The following is a 17,744-nucleotide window of genomic DNA, read 5'->3' as shown; positions in this document are numbered from 1 at the left end:
TTACTAGGCTTCCCCCTTCACCAAGTCCCCGCCACAATCCCCATTACAGTCACTGTCCATCAGCGTAATAAGATGCTGTAGAATCACTACTTGTTTTCTCTGTGGTGTGCAGCCCTCCCCATGCCTCCCCCCACATTATACATGCTAATCGTAATGCCCCCTTTCTTTCTCCCCCCTTATCCCTCCCTTCCCACCCATCCTCCCCAGTCCCTTTCCCTGTGGTAACTGTTAGTCCATTCTTGGGTTCTGTGATTCTGCTGCTGTTTTGTTCCTTTAGTTTTTCTTTGTTCTTATACTCCACTTATGAGTGAAATCATTTGGTACTTGTCTCTTTCTGCCTGGCTTATTTCACTGAGCATAATACCCTCTAGCTCCATCCATGTTGTTGCAAATGGTAGGATTTGTTTTCTTCTTATGGCTGAATAATATTCCATTGTGTATATGTACCACATCTTTTTTATCCATTCATCTACTGATGGACACTTAGGTTGCTTCCATTTCTTGGCTATTGTAAATAGTGCAGCGATAAACATAGGGGTGCATCTGTCTTTTTCAAACTGGGCTGCTGCATTCTTAGGATGAATTCCTAGAAGTGGAATTCTGGGTCAAATGGTATTTCTATTTTGAGCTTTTTGAGGAACCTCCATATTGCTTTCCACAGTGGTTGAACTAATTTACATTCCCACCAGCAGTGGAGGAGGGTTCCCCTTTCTCCACAACCTCGCCAACATTTGTTGTTGTTTGTCTTTTGGATGGTAGTGATCCTTACTGGTGTGAGGTGATATCTCGTTGTGGTTTTAATTTGCATTTCTCTGATGACAAGCGATGTGGAGCATCTTTTAATGGTCTGTTGGCCGTCTGAATTTCTTCTTTGGAGAACTGTCTGTTCAGCTCCTCTGCCCATTTTTTAATTGGATTATTTGCTTTTTGTTTGTTGAGGTGCATGAGCTCTTTATACATTTTGGATGTCAACCCTTTATCGGATCTGTCATTTATGAATATATTCTCCAATACTGTAGAGTACCTTTTTGTTCTATTGATGGTGTCCTTTGCTGTACAGGAGCTTTTCAGCTTGATATAGTCCCACTTGTTCATTTTTGCTTTTCTTTCCCTTGCCTGGGGAGATATGTTCATGAAGAAGTCACTCATGTTTATGTCCAAGAAATTTTTGCCTATGTTTCTTTCTAAGAGTTTTATGGTTTCATGACTTACATTCAGGTCTTTGATCCATTTCGAATTTACTTTTGTGTATGGGGTTAGACAATGATCCAGTTTCATTCTCTTACATGTAGCTGTCCAGTTTGCCAGCACCATCTGTTGAAGAGACTGTCATTTCCCCATTGTATGTCCATGGCTCTTTTATCATATATTAATTGACCATATATATTTGGGTTAATGTCTGGAGTCTCTATTCTGTTCCACTGGTCTGTGGGTCTTTTCTTGTGCCAGTACCAAATTGTCTTGATTACTGTGGCTTTGTAGTAGAGCTTGAAGTTGGGGAGCGAGATCCCACCCACTTTATTCTTCCTTCGTAGAATTGCTTTGGCTATTCGGGGTCTTTGGTGTTTCCATATGAATTTTTGAACTATTTGTTCCAGTTCGTTGAAGAATGCTGTTGGTAATTTGATAGGGATTGCATCGAATCTGCATATTGCTTTGGGTAGGATGGCCATTTTGACGATATTAATTCTTCCTAGCCAAGAGCATGGGATGAGTTTCCATTTGTTAGTGTCCTCTTTAATTTCTCTTAAGAGTGTCTTGTAGTTTTCAGGGTATAGGCCTTTCACTTCCTTGGTTAGGTTTATTCGTAGGGATTTTATTCTTTTTGATGCAATTGTGAATGGAATTGTTTTCCTGATTTCTCTTGCTATTAGTTCATTGTTAGTGTATAGGAAAGCCACAGATTTCTGTGTGTTAATTTTGTATCCTGCAACTTTGCCAAATTCCAATATTAGTTCTAGTAGTTTTGGAGTGGAGTCTTTAGGGTTTCTTATGTACAATATCTCGTCATCTGCAAATAGTGACCGTTCAGCTTCTTCTTTAACAATCTGGATTCCTTGTATTTCTTTGTTACATCTAACTGCCATGGCTATGACCTCCAGTACTATGTTGAGTAACAGTGGGGAGAGTAGGCATTCCTGTCTTGTACCTGATCTCAGAGGAAAAGCTTTCAGCTTCTCGCTGTTCAGTTTGATGTTGGCTGTGAGTTTATCATATATGCCTTGATTATGTTGAGGTACTTGCCCTCTATGCCCATTTTGTTGAGAATTTTTATCATAAATGGATGTTGAATTTTGTTGAATGCTTTTTCAACATGTATGGAGATGATCATGCAGTTTTTGTCTTTCTTTTTATTGATGTTGTGGATGATGTTGATGGATTTTTCAAATGTTGTACCATCCTTGCGTCCCTGGGATGAATCCCACTTGGTCATGGTGTATGATTCTTTTGATGTATTTTTGAATTTGGTTTGCTAATATTTTGTTGAATATTTTTGCATCTACGTACATCAGGGATATTGGTCTGTAATTTTCTTTTTTGGTGGGGTCTTTGTCTGGTTTTGGTATTAGGGTGATGTTGGCTTCATAGAATGAGTTTGGGAGTATTCCCTCCTCTTCTATTTTTTGGAAAACTTTAAGGAGAATGGGTATTATGTCTTCTCTGTATGTCTGATAAAATTCCGAGGTAAATCCATCTGGCCCGGGGTTTTTGTTCTTGGGTAGTTTTTTGATTACCGCTTCAATTTCGTTGCTGGTAATTGGTCTGTTTAGATTTTCTGTTTCTTTCTGGGTCAGTCTTGGAAGGTTGTATTTTTCTAGGAAGTTGTCCATTTCTCCTAGGTTTTCCAGCTTGTTAGTGTATAGGTTTTCATAGTATTCTCTAATAATTCTTTGTATTTCTGTGGGGTCTGTCGTGATTTTTCTTTTCTTGTTTCTGATTCTGTTGATGTGTGTTGTCTCTCTTTTTCTCTTAATAAATCTGGCCTAGAGACTTATTGTTTTTGTTGATTTTCTCAAAGAACCAGCTCTTGATTTCATTGATTTTTTTCTATTGTTTTATTCTTCTCAATTTTATTTCTTTCTTCTCTGATCTTTATTATGTCCCTCCTTCTGCTGACTTTAGGCCTCATTTGTTTTTCTTTTTCCAATTTTGATAATTGTGACATTAGACTGTACATTTGGGATTGTTCTTTCTTCTTTAAGTATGCTTGGATTGCTATATACTTTCCTCTTAAGACTGCTTTCGCTGCGTCCCACAGAAGTTGGGCCTTTATGTCATTGTTGTCATTTGTTTCCATGTATTGCTTGATCTCTATTTTAATTTGGTCATTGATCCATTGATTATTTAGGAGCATATTGTTAAACCTCCATGTGTTTGTGAGCCTTTTTACTTTCTTTGTACAATTTGTTTCTAGTTTTATACCTTTGTGGTCTGAAAAGTTGGTTGATAGAATTTCAGTCTTTTTGAATTTACTGAGTCTCTTTTTGTGGCCTAGTATGTGGTCTATTCTGGAGAATGTTCCATGTGCACTTGAGAAGAATGTTTATCCTGTTGCTTTTGGGTGTAGAGTTCTATAGATGTCTATTAGGTCCATCTGTTCTAGTGTGTTGTTCAGTGCCTCTGTGTCCTTACTTATTTTCTGTCTTGTGGTTCTATCCTTTCGAGTGAGTGGTGTGATGAAGTCTCCTAAAATGAGTGCATTGCATTCTATTTCCTCCTTTAATTCTGTTAGTATTTGTTTCACATATGCTGGTGCTCCTGTGTTTGGTGCATATATATTTATTATGGTTATATCCTCTTGTTGGACTGAGCCCTTTATCATTATTTAATATCCTTCTTTATCTTGTTACTTTCTTTGTTCTGAAGTCTATTTTGTCTGATACTAGTACTGCAACACCTGCTTTTATCTCCTTGTTGTTTGCATGAAATACCTTTTTCCATCCCTTGAGTTTTAGTCTGTGCATGTCTTTGGGTTTGAGGTGAGTCTCTTGTAAGCAGCATATAGATGGGTCTTGCTTTTTTATCCATTCTGTTAGTCTGTGTCTTTTGATTGGTGCATTCAGTCCATTTACATTTAGGGTGATTATTGAAAGACATGTACTTATTGCCATTACAGGCTTTAGATTCGTGGTTACCAAAGGTTCAAGGTTACCTTCTTTAGTATCTTACTGTCTAACCTAACTCGCTTATTGAGCTATTATAAACACTGTCTGATGATTCTTTATTTCTCTCCCTTCTTATTACTCCTCCTCCTTTCTTTATATGTTGGTTGTTTTAGTCTGTGCTCTTTTGTGTTTCCTTGAATTGCTTTTGTGGGTAGTTGATTTTATTTTTTGCCTTTAGTTAGTATTTGGTTGGTCTGCTTTCTTTGCTGTGATTTTATTTCCTCTAGTGAAATCTGTTTAGTCTTAGGACTGCTCCCATCTAGAGCAGTCCCTCTAAAATACCCTGTAGAGGTGGTTTGTGGGAGGCAAATTCCCTCAACTTTTGTTTGTCTGGGAATTGTTTAATCCCTCCTTCATATTTAAATGATAATCGTGCTGGATATAGTGTTCTTGGTTCAGGGCTCTTTTGTTTCATTGCATTGAAAATATGCCATTCTCTTCAGGCATATAAGGTTTCTGTTGAGAATTCTGATGATAGACTGATTGGTTTTCCTTTGTAGGTGACCTTTTCCCCCTCTCTAGCTGCCTTTAAAACTCTGTCCTTGTCCTTGATCTTTGTAATTTTAATTATTATGTGGCTTGTTGTTGTCATCCTTGGGTTCCTTCTGTTGGGAGTTCTGTGTGCTCCTGTGGCCTGAGCGACTATTTCCTCCCCCAGTTTTGGCAAGTTTTCTGCAATTATTTCTTCAAAGACACTTTCTATCCCTTTTTCTCTCTCTCCTTCTTCTGGTTCCCCTATACTATGGATATTGTTCATTTTGTAGTGGTCACACAGCTCTCTTAATATTGTTTCATTCCTGGAGATCCGTTTATCTCTCTCTGCATCAGCTTCTATGCGTTCTTGTTCTCTGGTTTCTATCCCATCAATGGCCTCTTGCATCTCATCCATTCTGCTTTTAAATCCTTCCAGAGCTTTTTTTTTTCTGTAGTCTCCCTCCCTACTTTGTCTGTTAGCTCTTGCATTTTTTTCTGCAGCTCTATCACCATGGTTATGACCTTTATTTTGAATTCTTTTTCAGGGAGATTGGTTAGGTCTGTCTCTCCAAGCTCCTTCTCTGGGTTTGTCTATGTGATTTTGGTCTGAATCAAATTCTTCTGCCTTTTCATGGCGATAGAGGTAGTTGTGTGGAGCTGGCGAGTGTGTCGGCTCGGAGAACGTCCCTTCTTTCTAGTTGTGGCCCTCCTCTCCTGGGAGAATGGCGACTCCTCACGCCTTGTGCTGGGCAGCTGTGCGCCGACTGGGTCTCTTATTCTTGTCCAGCCTATGTGGAGTAAGCTCCGCAGTTGCTGTGGGCGTGGCCTCTCTCAGGCTGCTGCTCTGCTGTTGTGGAGCCCTGTCGGGGGAGCAGGGAGGAGGCTCTTTTTCTCTGTGAGGGGCCTCAGAGCTGAAAAGCTGCTGCCCGGGGCTTAGGGCGCCTGGTGTTCCCCAGGATTCCCTGCCACTGGACTGCGTGTCCTGGGACGCTTCCTTCCAGCGGCGGGGTCCTTGTCCTTTTAAGACTTTCAAAAAGCACTCTCTTTTCTTTGTCCTGGGGGTGCCGGCTGCAGGGACCCGCTTGCAGGTTTTACTGTTCCGTTTACCTAGTATCCAGCACACCTCGCTCTGTGTGTCTGTGCTCCCCATGAGGATGAGTAGGGCTGGGTATTTACCATTCCTGTACTCTGTCTCCCTCCCCGCTCCGACTCCTCTCCTCCTACCGGGAGCTGGGGTGAGGGGTGCTCGGGTCCCGCCGGGCCGCGGCTAGTATCTTACCCCCTTTGTGAGGCACTGGCTTCTCGCAGGTGTAGATGTAGCCTGGCTGTTGTCCTGTATCTTCTGGTCTCTCTTTTAGGAATAGTTGTATTTGTTGTATTTCCAAAAATATATGTGGTTTTGAAAGGAGATTTCCACTGGTCTACTCCCACCGCCATCTTGGCTCCTCCTGTGTCTATTTGTTTTTAATTGTGGAGCTTGTGTCAATCAGGGTCTAGTCAAGGAAAACTGAAAACATGCTAAATATTTACGCATTTACTTATTAAGGTATCATTGATACACAATCTTACAAAGGTTTCATCTGAGCAACATTGTGGTTTCAACATTCACCCATATTATCAAGTCCCCCCACACTCCATTGCAATCACTGTCCATTACATGCTAGATACTTAAAATGAGACAATGTAATACAGGGAAATTGTTAAGGGGGTATTAGAGAACTCAAAAAGCAACAGGGGTATACTAATTAATACAGAGGTAGTGACTTCAGGAAGCAACTACTTTCCTGGGGCTTTGTTAACAAAGGGAAGAGATTGGAGTCACAGAAACTGGAATTTTGGATAAGAGGCCCTGCAATGCTGGAGCTCAGACCTCTGAAGCGAGATCATTGCCTAGGCAATGCTGATGTTGCTAAGTAGGCATGAAGAGGCTGGTTCTGGGATTGCCAAAAATAAACTGATGACAGGAACCAGCTGTGAATGCTACAGTTAAGAACTGTTGGCTGGTAAAAAATAAGGAGTAAAGAGTTAATCTCTTTCAACTTTCCGGGCTCTGTTTAGTACTCACTTTTGGTTCACTACCCAACAGTGGGGGAGCTGGAGAAAGAGAAATATAGTTTGTAGAGTGCTTGTCCCAGCATCACCAAGCAGATAGAATATAGAATGATAACATATAGGAGCTTAGTGACATATATAGCGTAGTTATCAGTACAAATCCCAAAGAGTAGTTTTAGGTCTTCCAAGTCCACCATACTTTGAATCTCAAGATTTTCCCATTTTCATTTTTAATTTAACCTAACCCATTTATAAATAATTGCCACTTCCTGCAATATTTCATTACTATAGTATTTGGTTTTTATAGGCTTTTCAGGATTTTTATGGTAGTATACCCTCATTTTGAATAATGACCATTGCATAATGGTGAAGAATTGATAACTGAGAGAACACTTAGGTAGACTATATGTTAATACTTTGTATGTTCTATGTAGTTATATTTTGTTGAAAGAAGACATCCTTTAGTTAAAGCAAAAAGTAATAAATAGAAATAATCAGAACAAATACTCCAGTTATTAAATGTAAGTACCCTATTTGCTTATTTATACATTTGCTTTCTTTTATGCCTTGAAAGAAGTTGTCTTTATTAGGGTTCTCCATGGAAAGAGAACCAGTAGTGTGTGTGTGTGTGTGTGTGTGTGTGTGTGTGTGTGTGTGTGTGTGTGTGTGTGTGTATAGGAAGTTTTATTCTGTGCAGTTGCCTCACCTGACTATAGAGGCTGGGAAGTCCAAATCTGCAGTGTGGGATGGCAGGTTTGTGACCCAGGAAAACCAGTCGTGCAGTTATAGTCCAAAGGCTCGTAGGTAAAGAGATGATGTTCCAATTCCAGTCTTCTAGTCCAAAAACAATCAGCTAGAGACCAGAATTGATAGTGCAGATGGAGTCTGATAGCAGTCTGTTGGAGAATTCCCCTTTGCTAGTAGAGGGCAATCTTTTTGTTCTACTCAGGCTTTGAACTGATTGGATGAGGCGCTTTGGGGAGAGCAACTCCTTTACCCAGAGTTCAACCATTTAAATGTTAATCTTATTCAAAAACACCCTCCAAAACCTAAAATTAACCATCAAATTTTCCTGATGTTTTTCTTGAGTGTTTATTATTGGGAATACTCTAATGAACACTCTGAATACTTCCTTTTCTATTGAACTTTAATATGTCTCTTTTCCCAGGGAGATAGTGCTTTGAACTTTTCTTGGCAAAGCTGTTGTATCAGGCTAAAATAGATTATGCCACAGTAACAAACAAGAGATTAGAATAACAGAGGTTTATTTCGTATTCATGCTTTCTGTCTACCATGGTTTGCAGGGAGCCTCTACTCATAGATACTCGTCATACTCAAGATCCCACATTGACAGAGCTGCAAGCATCTAAGGCTTTGCTGGTTACCGTGAGAGAGAGAAAGCTCTGATATGTCTCCCATTGGTCTCATTTGGCAATTTAATGGTCTCATCTGGTCATGACATGACATATCTCATTTTCATTCAGAACTCTTTTGCCAGAAGTAATTGTCTCCATCTACCATAGTGAGACCAAGAAGTTAGTTCTACCTCGTAGAAGTTAGTTCTACACTAGTTAGGTAGACATGGAAGTAGTTTTCAGACAGCACTGGCACTAACTTTTGCCTCTGCCCGTGTGCTGCTCATACTCAGGAGATTCAAAGAAGCTCATAACAGTGCTCTACTTGTAGACTTCGTATTCATTTAGCACTTTGGTTCTTGGCTAATCAGAGTTATCTTTATTTTGACATTTTTGTCAGGGGTTACTTAAGGAAATTATCTCTTCCTCTCATCTAATTCTTGCTATCAGCCCCTCCTACACCTTAGACTTTTTTTCTGAGCAGTAGGTCTCAACAGTGGGCATAAAATACTCAGTAAGTCATATGCTGTCATCCAGGCTTTGTTATTCCATTTACAGAGCATAGGCAGAGTAGATTTAGCATGGTTCTTAAGGGCCCTAGGATTTTCAGAATAGCTAGTATTTCATCTTAAAAGTCACCAGGTGCATTAATCCTTAACAAGAGAGTCAGCATCTCCTTTGAAGCTTTGAAACCAGCTTTGAAATCCTCTCTAGTTATGAAAGTCCTAGATGGCATATTCTTCCAATAAAAGGCTGTTTTGTCCACACTGAAAATCTGTTATTCTTTTTTTCTCGTTTTTTTCCTTCCTTTCTTTTTTCAATTAAGTATAGTTGATACACAATATTATATTGGTTTCAAGTATACAACACAGTGGTTCAACAGTTACACACATTATTAAATCCTTACCTCAACTAGTGCAGTTACTATATGTCAACATAGGAAGATGTTATAGAACCATTGACTATATTCTCCATTCTGTATTATCATCCCCTTGACCAACAACTTATGTTATGATTGAGATTTTTGTGCCCTTTTTTCACCCTCACCCTCACCCTTCCCACCCATCTACCCCAAACCCTCCCCTTGGTAACCACCAGTCATTTCTCAGTGTCTACAAGTCTATGGCTATTTTGTTCATTTTGTTTTGTTTTCAGATTCCACAAATAAGTGAAATCATATGGTATTTGTCTTTCTCTGCCTGGCTTGTTTCACTGAGCATAATACCCTCTATATCCATCTGTGTTCTTGCAAATGGCAGGATTCTTTTCTTTTTATGACTGCATAATATTCCATTATGTATATGTACCACATCTTTATCCGTTCATCTATTGATGGACACTTAAGTTACTTCCAAATCTTGGCTGTTGTAAATAATGCAGCAGTAAACATAGGTGTGCATATATCTTTTCAACTCAGTTATTTTGTTTTCTTCTGGAGATTCCTAAAAGTTGAATTATTGAGTGGCATGGTATTTCTATTTTTATTTTTTTGAGCAACATCCATACTGCTTTCCACAGTGGCAGCACCAATTAACATTCCTACAAACACTGTAGTGGGGGGGGGGGGTCCCTTTCTCTACACCTTTGCCAACACTTGTCATTTCTTGGCTTTTGGATGTGGCCATTCTAACTGGTGTGAGGTAATAATCTAATTTTGGTTTTGCTTTACATTTCCCTGTTGATTAACAATGTGGAACATCTTTTCATGTGTCTGTTGGCCATCTTTATTTTTTTTTTTGAAAAGTGTCTGTTCAGGTCCTCTACCCATTTTTTACTTGGGTTCTTTGTTTTTTGGTGTTAAGGCTTATGAGTTCTTCTTATATTTTGGATGTTAACCAGTTAACAGATAAATCATTTATAAATATATTTTCCCATACTGTAGATTGCCTTTTTGTTTTGCTGATGGTGTCCTTTGCTATACAGATACTTTTTAGTTTGATATAGTCCCACTAGCTCAGTTTTGATTTTGTTTCCTTTGCCCGAGGAGATGTGTCTAGAAAAAAATTGCTCATTCTTATTTCATGAGATTTTTGCCTATGTTTTCTTCTAAATTTTATGGTTCCATGTTTTAAATTAAGATCTTTGATCCATTTCAAGTTTGCTATTGTGTATGGAGTTAGATAGTAATCCAGATTCATTCTCTTGCATATAGCTGTCCAGTTTTGCCAGTACCAGTTGTTGAAGAGGCTTTCATTTCACAATTGTATGTTCATGGCTCCCTTTTCATATATTAATTGATCATACATATGTGAGTTTATGTCTGGGCTCTCTATTCTGTTCCAGTGACTTGTAGGTCTAGTCTTGTGCCAGTAACATACTGTTTTAATTACTGTAGCTTTGTAGTATAACTTGATGTCAATTTTATTATTCTTTCTCAGAATTGCTTTGGCTATTCAGGGTCTTTTTGTGGTTCCATGTAAATTTTCGATTATTCTCTCTAGTTCATTGAAAAATGCCCTTGGTGTTTAGATAAAGATTGCAATCAATGTGTAAATTGCTTTAGCAGGATGGCCATTTTGACAATATACAGTCTTGCCCTGTCCACGAGCATGGAATATTTCCGTTTATTTGTATCTTTAATTTCTCCCATCAGTGTCTTACGGTTTTCAGAGTATAGGTCTTTCACCTCTTTGGTTAGGTTGATTCCTAGGTATTTTATTCTTTTTGATGAAATTGTCAGTGGAGTTGTTTTCCTGATTTCTCTTTCTTCTAGTTCATTGTTAGTATATAAGAATGTAACACTTCCTTGTGTATTATTTTTTTTCCTCCAACTTTGCTGAATCCAGTTACTAATTTTAATAGTTTTTTGGTGAAGTCTTTAGGTTTTTCTATATATAATGTCATGTCATCTGCAAACAGTGACAGTTTAACTTCTTCCTTACCTATTTGGATGCCTTTTATCTCTTTGTGTCATCTGATTTCCATGGCTAGGATCTCCAGTACTTTGTTGAATAAAAGTGGTGAGAGTACACATCCTTGTCTGATTCCTGATCTTAGAGGAAAAACTTTCAGCTTTTTACCATTCAGTATGGTATTAGCTGTGGGTTTGTCCTATGTGTCCTTTATTTTGTTGAGGTATGTTCCCTCTTTACCCATTTTGTTGAAAGTTTTTATCATGAGTGAATGTTGAATTTTGTAAAATGCTTTTTCAGCATCTATTGAGATGATCATATGGTTTTTATCCCTCTGTTTGTTAATACAATGTAGCACATTGATCTACAAATAATTGTACAGTTGTACAATTTGTACATTGGACAACACTTGCTTCCCTGGAATAAATCCCATTTGGTTGTGATGGATGGTCCTTTTGATGTATTTTTGAATTTGATTTGCTAATATTTTTGTTGAGGTTGTTTGCATCTGTATTCATCAGGAATACTGGTCTGTAATTTTGTTTTGTTTTGTCTTTGTCTGGTATTAGAGTGACGCTGGCCTCATAGAATGGGTTTGGAAGTATTCCCTCCTCTTCTACTTTTTGGAATACTTTAAGAAGGATGGGTATTAGCTCTTTTTTTAAATGTTTGTTAGAATTCAGCTGTGAATCCTGAAAAATATTGATTAATGTAGCCATCTTCATTAATTATTTTATGTCTTTTGGATAACTTGCTGCATCTTTAACATACATCAGCACTTGCATTTTCACCTTGCATTTTTATGTTACTGAAATGTCTTCTTTCCTTAAACCTCATGAATCCACCTCTGTTAGTTTACAGATTTTCTTCTTGTTTCCTTCACCTCTCTCAGCCTTCATAGAATTGAAGAGAGTTAGGGCATTGCTCTGGATTAGGCTTTGGTGTAAGGGAATGTTGTGACTGGTTTGACCTTATATCTAGACCACTAAAACTGTATCAGTAATAAGACTGTTTTGCTTTCTTATCATTAGTGTGTTCCCTGAAATAGTACTCATAATTTCCTTCAATAACTTTTCCTTTGCTTTTGCAACTTGGCTGTTTGATATAGGAGGCCTAGCTTTTGGCCTGTCTCAGCTTTTGTCCTGCCTTCGTCATTTCTAAGCTTAATCATTTCTAGTTTTTGATTTATAATGAGAGACACAGGACTCTTCCTTTAACTTGAAGACTTAGAGGCTATTTTAAGGTTATCAATTGGCCTAATTTCAATATTGTTGTGTCTCAGGGAATAGGGAGACCTGAAGAAGGTGAGAGACAGAAAATGGCCTGTCTGTGGACTAGACAGAACACACACATTTATTAATTTAGTTTGACATCTTATTTGGGCATGGTTTGTAGCTCCCCAAAATAATTTACAGTAGTAACATAAAAGATCACTGCTCACAGATCACCATAACAAATATAATAATGAAAAAGTTTGAAATATTGTGAAAATTACTAAAATAGACACAGAGACATGATGAGAGCAAATGCTATTACAAAAATGGCAATGATAAGACTTGTTCGATGTGGGGTTGCCACAACCCTTCAATTGTAAAAAAAACACAGTATCTTCAAAGCATGACAAAGTAAAGTGTAATAAAACAAGGTATACCTGTACAGGGGATCTATAGCAATACATTATATCTTATATATTAATGTGATTCTGAAGTTAAGTGGAAATTTGTAATGTACATATTTTCTTATCTGTACCTTTTCTTATCAAAACAGCTAAAGGTGATTAGAACAGGTTTAATTAAATAAGCATAATTCTAAATACAGAACCATTTAAAATTATATTTCTTGTTTGATGAAATATGTGGATTTTTTTATATCCATATGTAATTTGATTTTATTAATAGATTTGATTAATTTTTAGCTCAGTTTTTATTCTATTTGTAGAATCTCACATATTTAGAAAGATTTCCTCAAGTGGAACTAAAGTAAGTGTAGGGAAAGAAATCTTCCCTTGAAAATGATTTATTCATTCATTAAATATACTCAAATATATTTATTGAGTTCCTACATTGTGTCCAGTGAAAGTTCAGTAGGACTTATTGCCTGCCCACAGTGAAAAATAATTTAAGTTATGCCCTGGAGTTCTACTTGTCAAATCTGGGATAATGTATACACAAAAATAATCAGTTACAGTAAATTACAAGCCATTGTGGAAAAAAGGAATTCATGAGTCCATGCCAGGCCAAGCAAGAGGCCTCCTTGCTTATAGTAAAAGGCCAGGTGCCAATTAGGAAATAAATAGGGGATGCTTGTGTTGGGAAATAAAAATCAACATTTTGCACACATCATAAGAAGGATATGGATTGAGATGCTAAATCTAGGAGAAATTTTAGAAAGGAGCATCATTTTTGGATAGTTTTAAAATGTTTCCCCACAGATTATTTATTTATTGCAAAGGAAAAGTTAGGAATTGTTTTATAATACTGGACAGTACATTGTCTGGATGATCAAAATTAACATCAACATTGAGAAGCAGATATATCTCCTGTACCTCCTGCTATGATAGTCTGAGAAGGACACACTATTGCTTGTATAGTATCCCAGCCGAGAATGCATAATCTGAATCTAATTGTATGGAAATATCAAACCCAAAATGAAGAATATTTTAATGAATGAAGTTGGGGGTGGGGGACAGCATTCTTTAAAAGTGTCATAAAGAAGTCATAAAGTGTCATATTGAAGGAGGCTAAAGAGATTAGACAGTTAAATGCAATACCTGACTCTAGAAAGGGAGCTGTACATAGGGGGTGGGGGAAATACTATTAAGTATACTATGGGGTCAATTAATAAAACTGGATTATAAATGATAGGTTAGATAAATGTATTAATGTTAAATGTATAGAAATATATACTGTGGTGTCATGTAAGACAGTATCCTTATTCTTAGGAAGTATACACTTAAGCATTTAGAGATTTAAGAAAAGGGCCAGAATATACATAATTTGCTCTTAAATGTTCTGAAAAATATGTCTGAATATGTGTATATATAAATATATGTGCACTAAATATATGGGGTAAGAGTGACCAAATGTAAAGCATTTGGGAAAAAGTGGTAACAATGAGCCTGGGTAAACTATATTTGAAGTTCTTTGTACTTTTTTTATTCTTGTAGCTTTTGTGAGACCTTGTAAATATTTCTAGATAAAAAGTTAAAAAAAATAAGAAAAGTAGTTCTATCATAGGCATGTTGGGAGCACAAAAAAAGAAGCTCAAAATAATTGACTGGGGTACATGAACTTAGAAAACTGAGGCACAAACAAATGTTTTGCTGCCTTATCAGAAACCTATTGGTATTTATTAGCATCTGCTAAGTGCTACCTGCTTGGGCCACATATCAGGTAATAATGGAGAAACTATGTTGTGTTCTAAAAATTGTACAAAACTAAGTTTGTTTTTAGCTGTTCTATCTATTAAAAACATACGTTGAAGATTACTGATGCTTTAATATGTGTGTTATGTATAATAGTTTTCACCCTTTTTATATTAGCACATTAAATTTTAAAAACACTACAGTGGAAATGATTTATGTTCATATGTTACATCTAATACAGGGCCTTAAGAATGAGTTATTAATCACAGATTGCAGGAGTACGTTTTTATTATGTTAACCAAGTGGAATGCTCATTATTTTTGTTTATAACACAGGATGTTTGGATAGGATATATCCAACCTCTTAATTGATACCATAATTTATAATAAATGTGCAAAATGTTAATAATCTACTGGATAAACCTAACTGAAAGCTAAATCAAATTTCATCTTTTTAAAACTAATTTTTCTACCACATGTCTGGATTTCTTCTGAAGGCATGACTGAACTTTTATTTTGAAACTCCAATAATATTTGTATTGTCATAAAAACATTTTTGACAATGGTCTTAATTAAATAGGATGATCTAGTCTATGATGTTATATTTGAAATTAAATACAGAGAGTATGATAATTCTTATGCCTTCTACACAATGGCGAATGGTATAGATTTGGAAAGCAATGTAGTAGCAAATGGTGTCTGATACGATTTTAATGAGTCTGAATATTAGATCTGGATATAGAACTTTATTCTGTCATTTGAGTCCAGCAATGCATGTTTTATTTGGCTTATTCTACAACTAAGTGACTTTTCTTTCTAGCTTTAAATAATTGTAAAGAAACTAATTTCAACCTCTCAGTTTGGTTGCTAAGAAGAAAGCTGCTGAATCCAGTGTTTTATCAGATCATATTTAGATGTATGGAATTTCTATGTGGTGGTTCTTCAAACTTTTTGCATTTCTGTTGGTTTTATCTCACAATGTTAAGAGCATTTTCAGGACCTGAAAAAAAATGTGGAATTTTTTTTTTTTTTTTAAAGCTTGCAGCAGTCCACCAGTTGGATGTATCATTGTAACAGGCTTTTATTCTCCAATCCCCACACCACCATGCCCAGCAAAGAGACTCATTTTGTGTTGAATTGAAATGTTCTTGGTATAAGCACATGCTATTTGTGTTGGCCTTACCAAAGTCTGTAGAAATATTTTAGTTATTATAACTACTGGAATTGTCTTCAAAAACAAACATATTCCCAGCCCATACTGGGTATACATGGTTAAGATAGAAGAAGCCAGTGGTATGGTCTTTGTGTCCAGATAAAATTGCAGCAAGTTGCACAGAGTAGCCTGACTTCTGGTGAATTTTAGTTGCACTGTAGTAATAAGCTACTACCTTAGGTGTCAAATTACCAGTGCTGCTGAACAAATTCTTTTACAGACTGGCTAGTTCCTTTTTCTATTTCCAGTTGTTTGGAGATTTAACCTGGGTGCTGTGTTTCACCATTAAGCATTTAAAAAATACCTGCTTAATTCAATAGAAGGAATACCTTCATTGGTGAGCATATAAATTACTGGCTAGACTTCTTTTTTCAAGATTATGCTAATTCAGGAGATATATTATTCAGCACAGAAATCAAAGTAAAATATTACATTAATTTTATAATTGTTTTTATAATTGTGCCATGTCTACTTGCCCATGTTATAATTTGGTATTAACTTCTTTTTAATGATAGACGAATCCTTAGTGCTGTGGAAAAGAGCAGACAGAAATATAAACCAGCTTCTCTCACAGTGGAGTTTGTCCCTTTCTTTTATCGTAAGTAACAGCTCTAACTTTGATTTTGAATTTATCTTACTTTGACTTCGATGTTGCTTTGATTATTCCCTTGATTCAGCTTTGTGTATTTGTAAGATAAAGACTGTGAGAACCTGTAACTGGAGAACTTGATTCATATTTTGCTGAGATTATTGTTCTTTCTTTTCTTTAATTTACTGTTCTGAAAGTGTGTGTTTTTCCTGTGAGAGGAGCTGAATATTTTAGTGATGGTAGTGTATTTTAGAACTTCAGAGTTTTTACTGCAAATAAACTTGAGAGATGGCTACTATTTGTGTAACCATTATATGGACTCTAGTTTTGTTAAAAAAAACATTATTGTATTTGAGAATATAGAAAAATTTTCAAATATAAAAGGAATGAGCACCTTGTGTTTCCCACTCAAATTTAACATTTCGCCATTTTGCCATATTTGTTTAGTTCTTTCTCTCTCTCTCTCTCTCTTTTTTTTTTGCCTAAGAAATAAGACATAAATAATCCTTGATTGCTAAGGGAGGATGATTGCAGCACCCACTCTGCTTGACCATTGGTAGTGATAGTGGCTTCAGCTGGATAATCAAACTCACATGTCCACAATAGGCTATGCCTGGAACTGGAGGAACTCACTTAAAGGACACAAGACAGGAAACCCAGCAAGTCTGTAGAATAGTGTAGGTGTTTCTATTCAGCAGGAGATTTCACAACATTCCATGAGCTATTCTTGAGTTCTTTAAAAGAGGGGAGACCAAATTTGTGGGTGTGTAAAGCCATCCTGTCTTTGAAGCACAGTAGCCCAATAGAAGCCACTGTACATTGTAATCGTCCATGAATGTAACTTCCAAATCCTGGGAAGGGAAATGCCTAAATTGCAAGTTACACTGCAGTCAGGGAAACCCAAGTTTATGAGTTCCCGGCAGGTATTTATAGTCATTCATAGTTGTCCTTGTCCATCTCAAGGGCCATTTTTACCTTAAGCAATGTTGCCTGGTAACACATTTGTCCTCTGTGCACATTTGTCAGGTTTCCAATGATGTAATTTCACTCCAATAATCTTATGACTAGAGTTTACATAGTATATCTTGTTACATTTTTTTATGTGTTTTCTGTGTGTCTGGTGTGATTGAACCACACCTTGTCATCTTCTGGCTCTGTGTAAAATCTGACAATTACTGAGCTTACGATTTCTTGGTAGGTTTTTACCTGTTTTGTGGGATTTCACACTATCATGTAATGATTGATACTTGGACTCAAAGTGAGCCCTGTGCATGTTTCTGGAGGGCTTTCTCTGTATAGCTTCCTTCACTCCTGTACTGCTTCACAAATTCCGTTGCCTAGGCCTCACCAAACTTCTCATCTGTCTCCTAACTCAAATTTCTAGAACCTAAAATTTCTAGAACCTCCAATTTTCTAGTTATTTCTTGCAGAAAACCATGTGTAATGATAGTTATTCCAAGATAGATGGATGACTTAATTTTTAAGTGTAAATTTCAGTACATTTTACCTCAAAGCTGTTTCTTCTGGTAATATTTGTTATGTAAAATACTGGAAACAATTCTATTGTAGTCTTATCTTCATGTGTACTGATATATGCAAAATGATATACATTACTGGATTATCAGCAGTATCAAAAGAAAGGGGTAAGGCATGAAAGTTTACCAGTAGAGAACAGGTTAA

At 36.8% G+C, this 17,744-nt stretch overlaps 1 protein-coding gene across 8 annotated transcripts in view; it reads left to right on the top strand.

Moving 5' to 3' along the window:
- Positions 1–17,744, top strand: part of NBEAL1 (neurobeachin like 1) — a 240,173-nt gene that overhangs the window by 57,183 nt on the left and 165,246 nt on the right. For all 8 annotated transcript variants that reach the window (XM_057503678.1, XM_057503677.1, XM_057503676.1 and 5 more), the window contains one exon: positions 15,991–16,073. In XM_057503678.1, the coding sequence (XP_057359661.1) occupies positions 15,991–16,073 (83 nt within the window). The remainder of the gene's footprint in view (positions 1–15,990; positions 16,074–17,744) is intronic.

This window comes from Manis pentadactyla, chromosome 6, assembly GCF_030020395.1.
Source record: "Manis pentadactyla isolate mManPen7 chromosome 6, mManPen7.hap1, whole genome shotgun sequence".
Taxonomy (NCBI): Eukaryota; Metazoa; Chordata; class Mammalia; order Pholidota; family Manidae; genus Manis; species Manis pentadactyla.
Note: the sequence above shows the minus strand (reverse complement) of the source record. Positions and strands in the feature narration are given on the sequence as shown.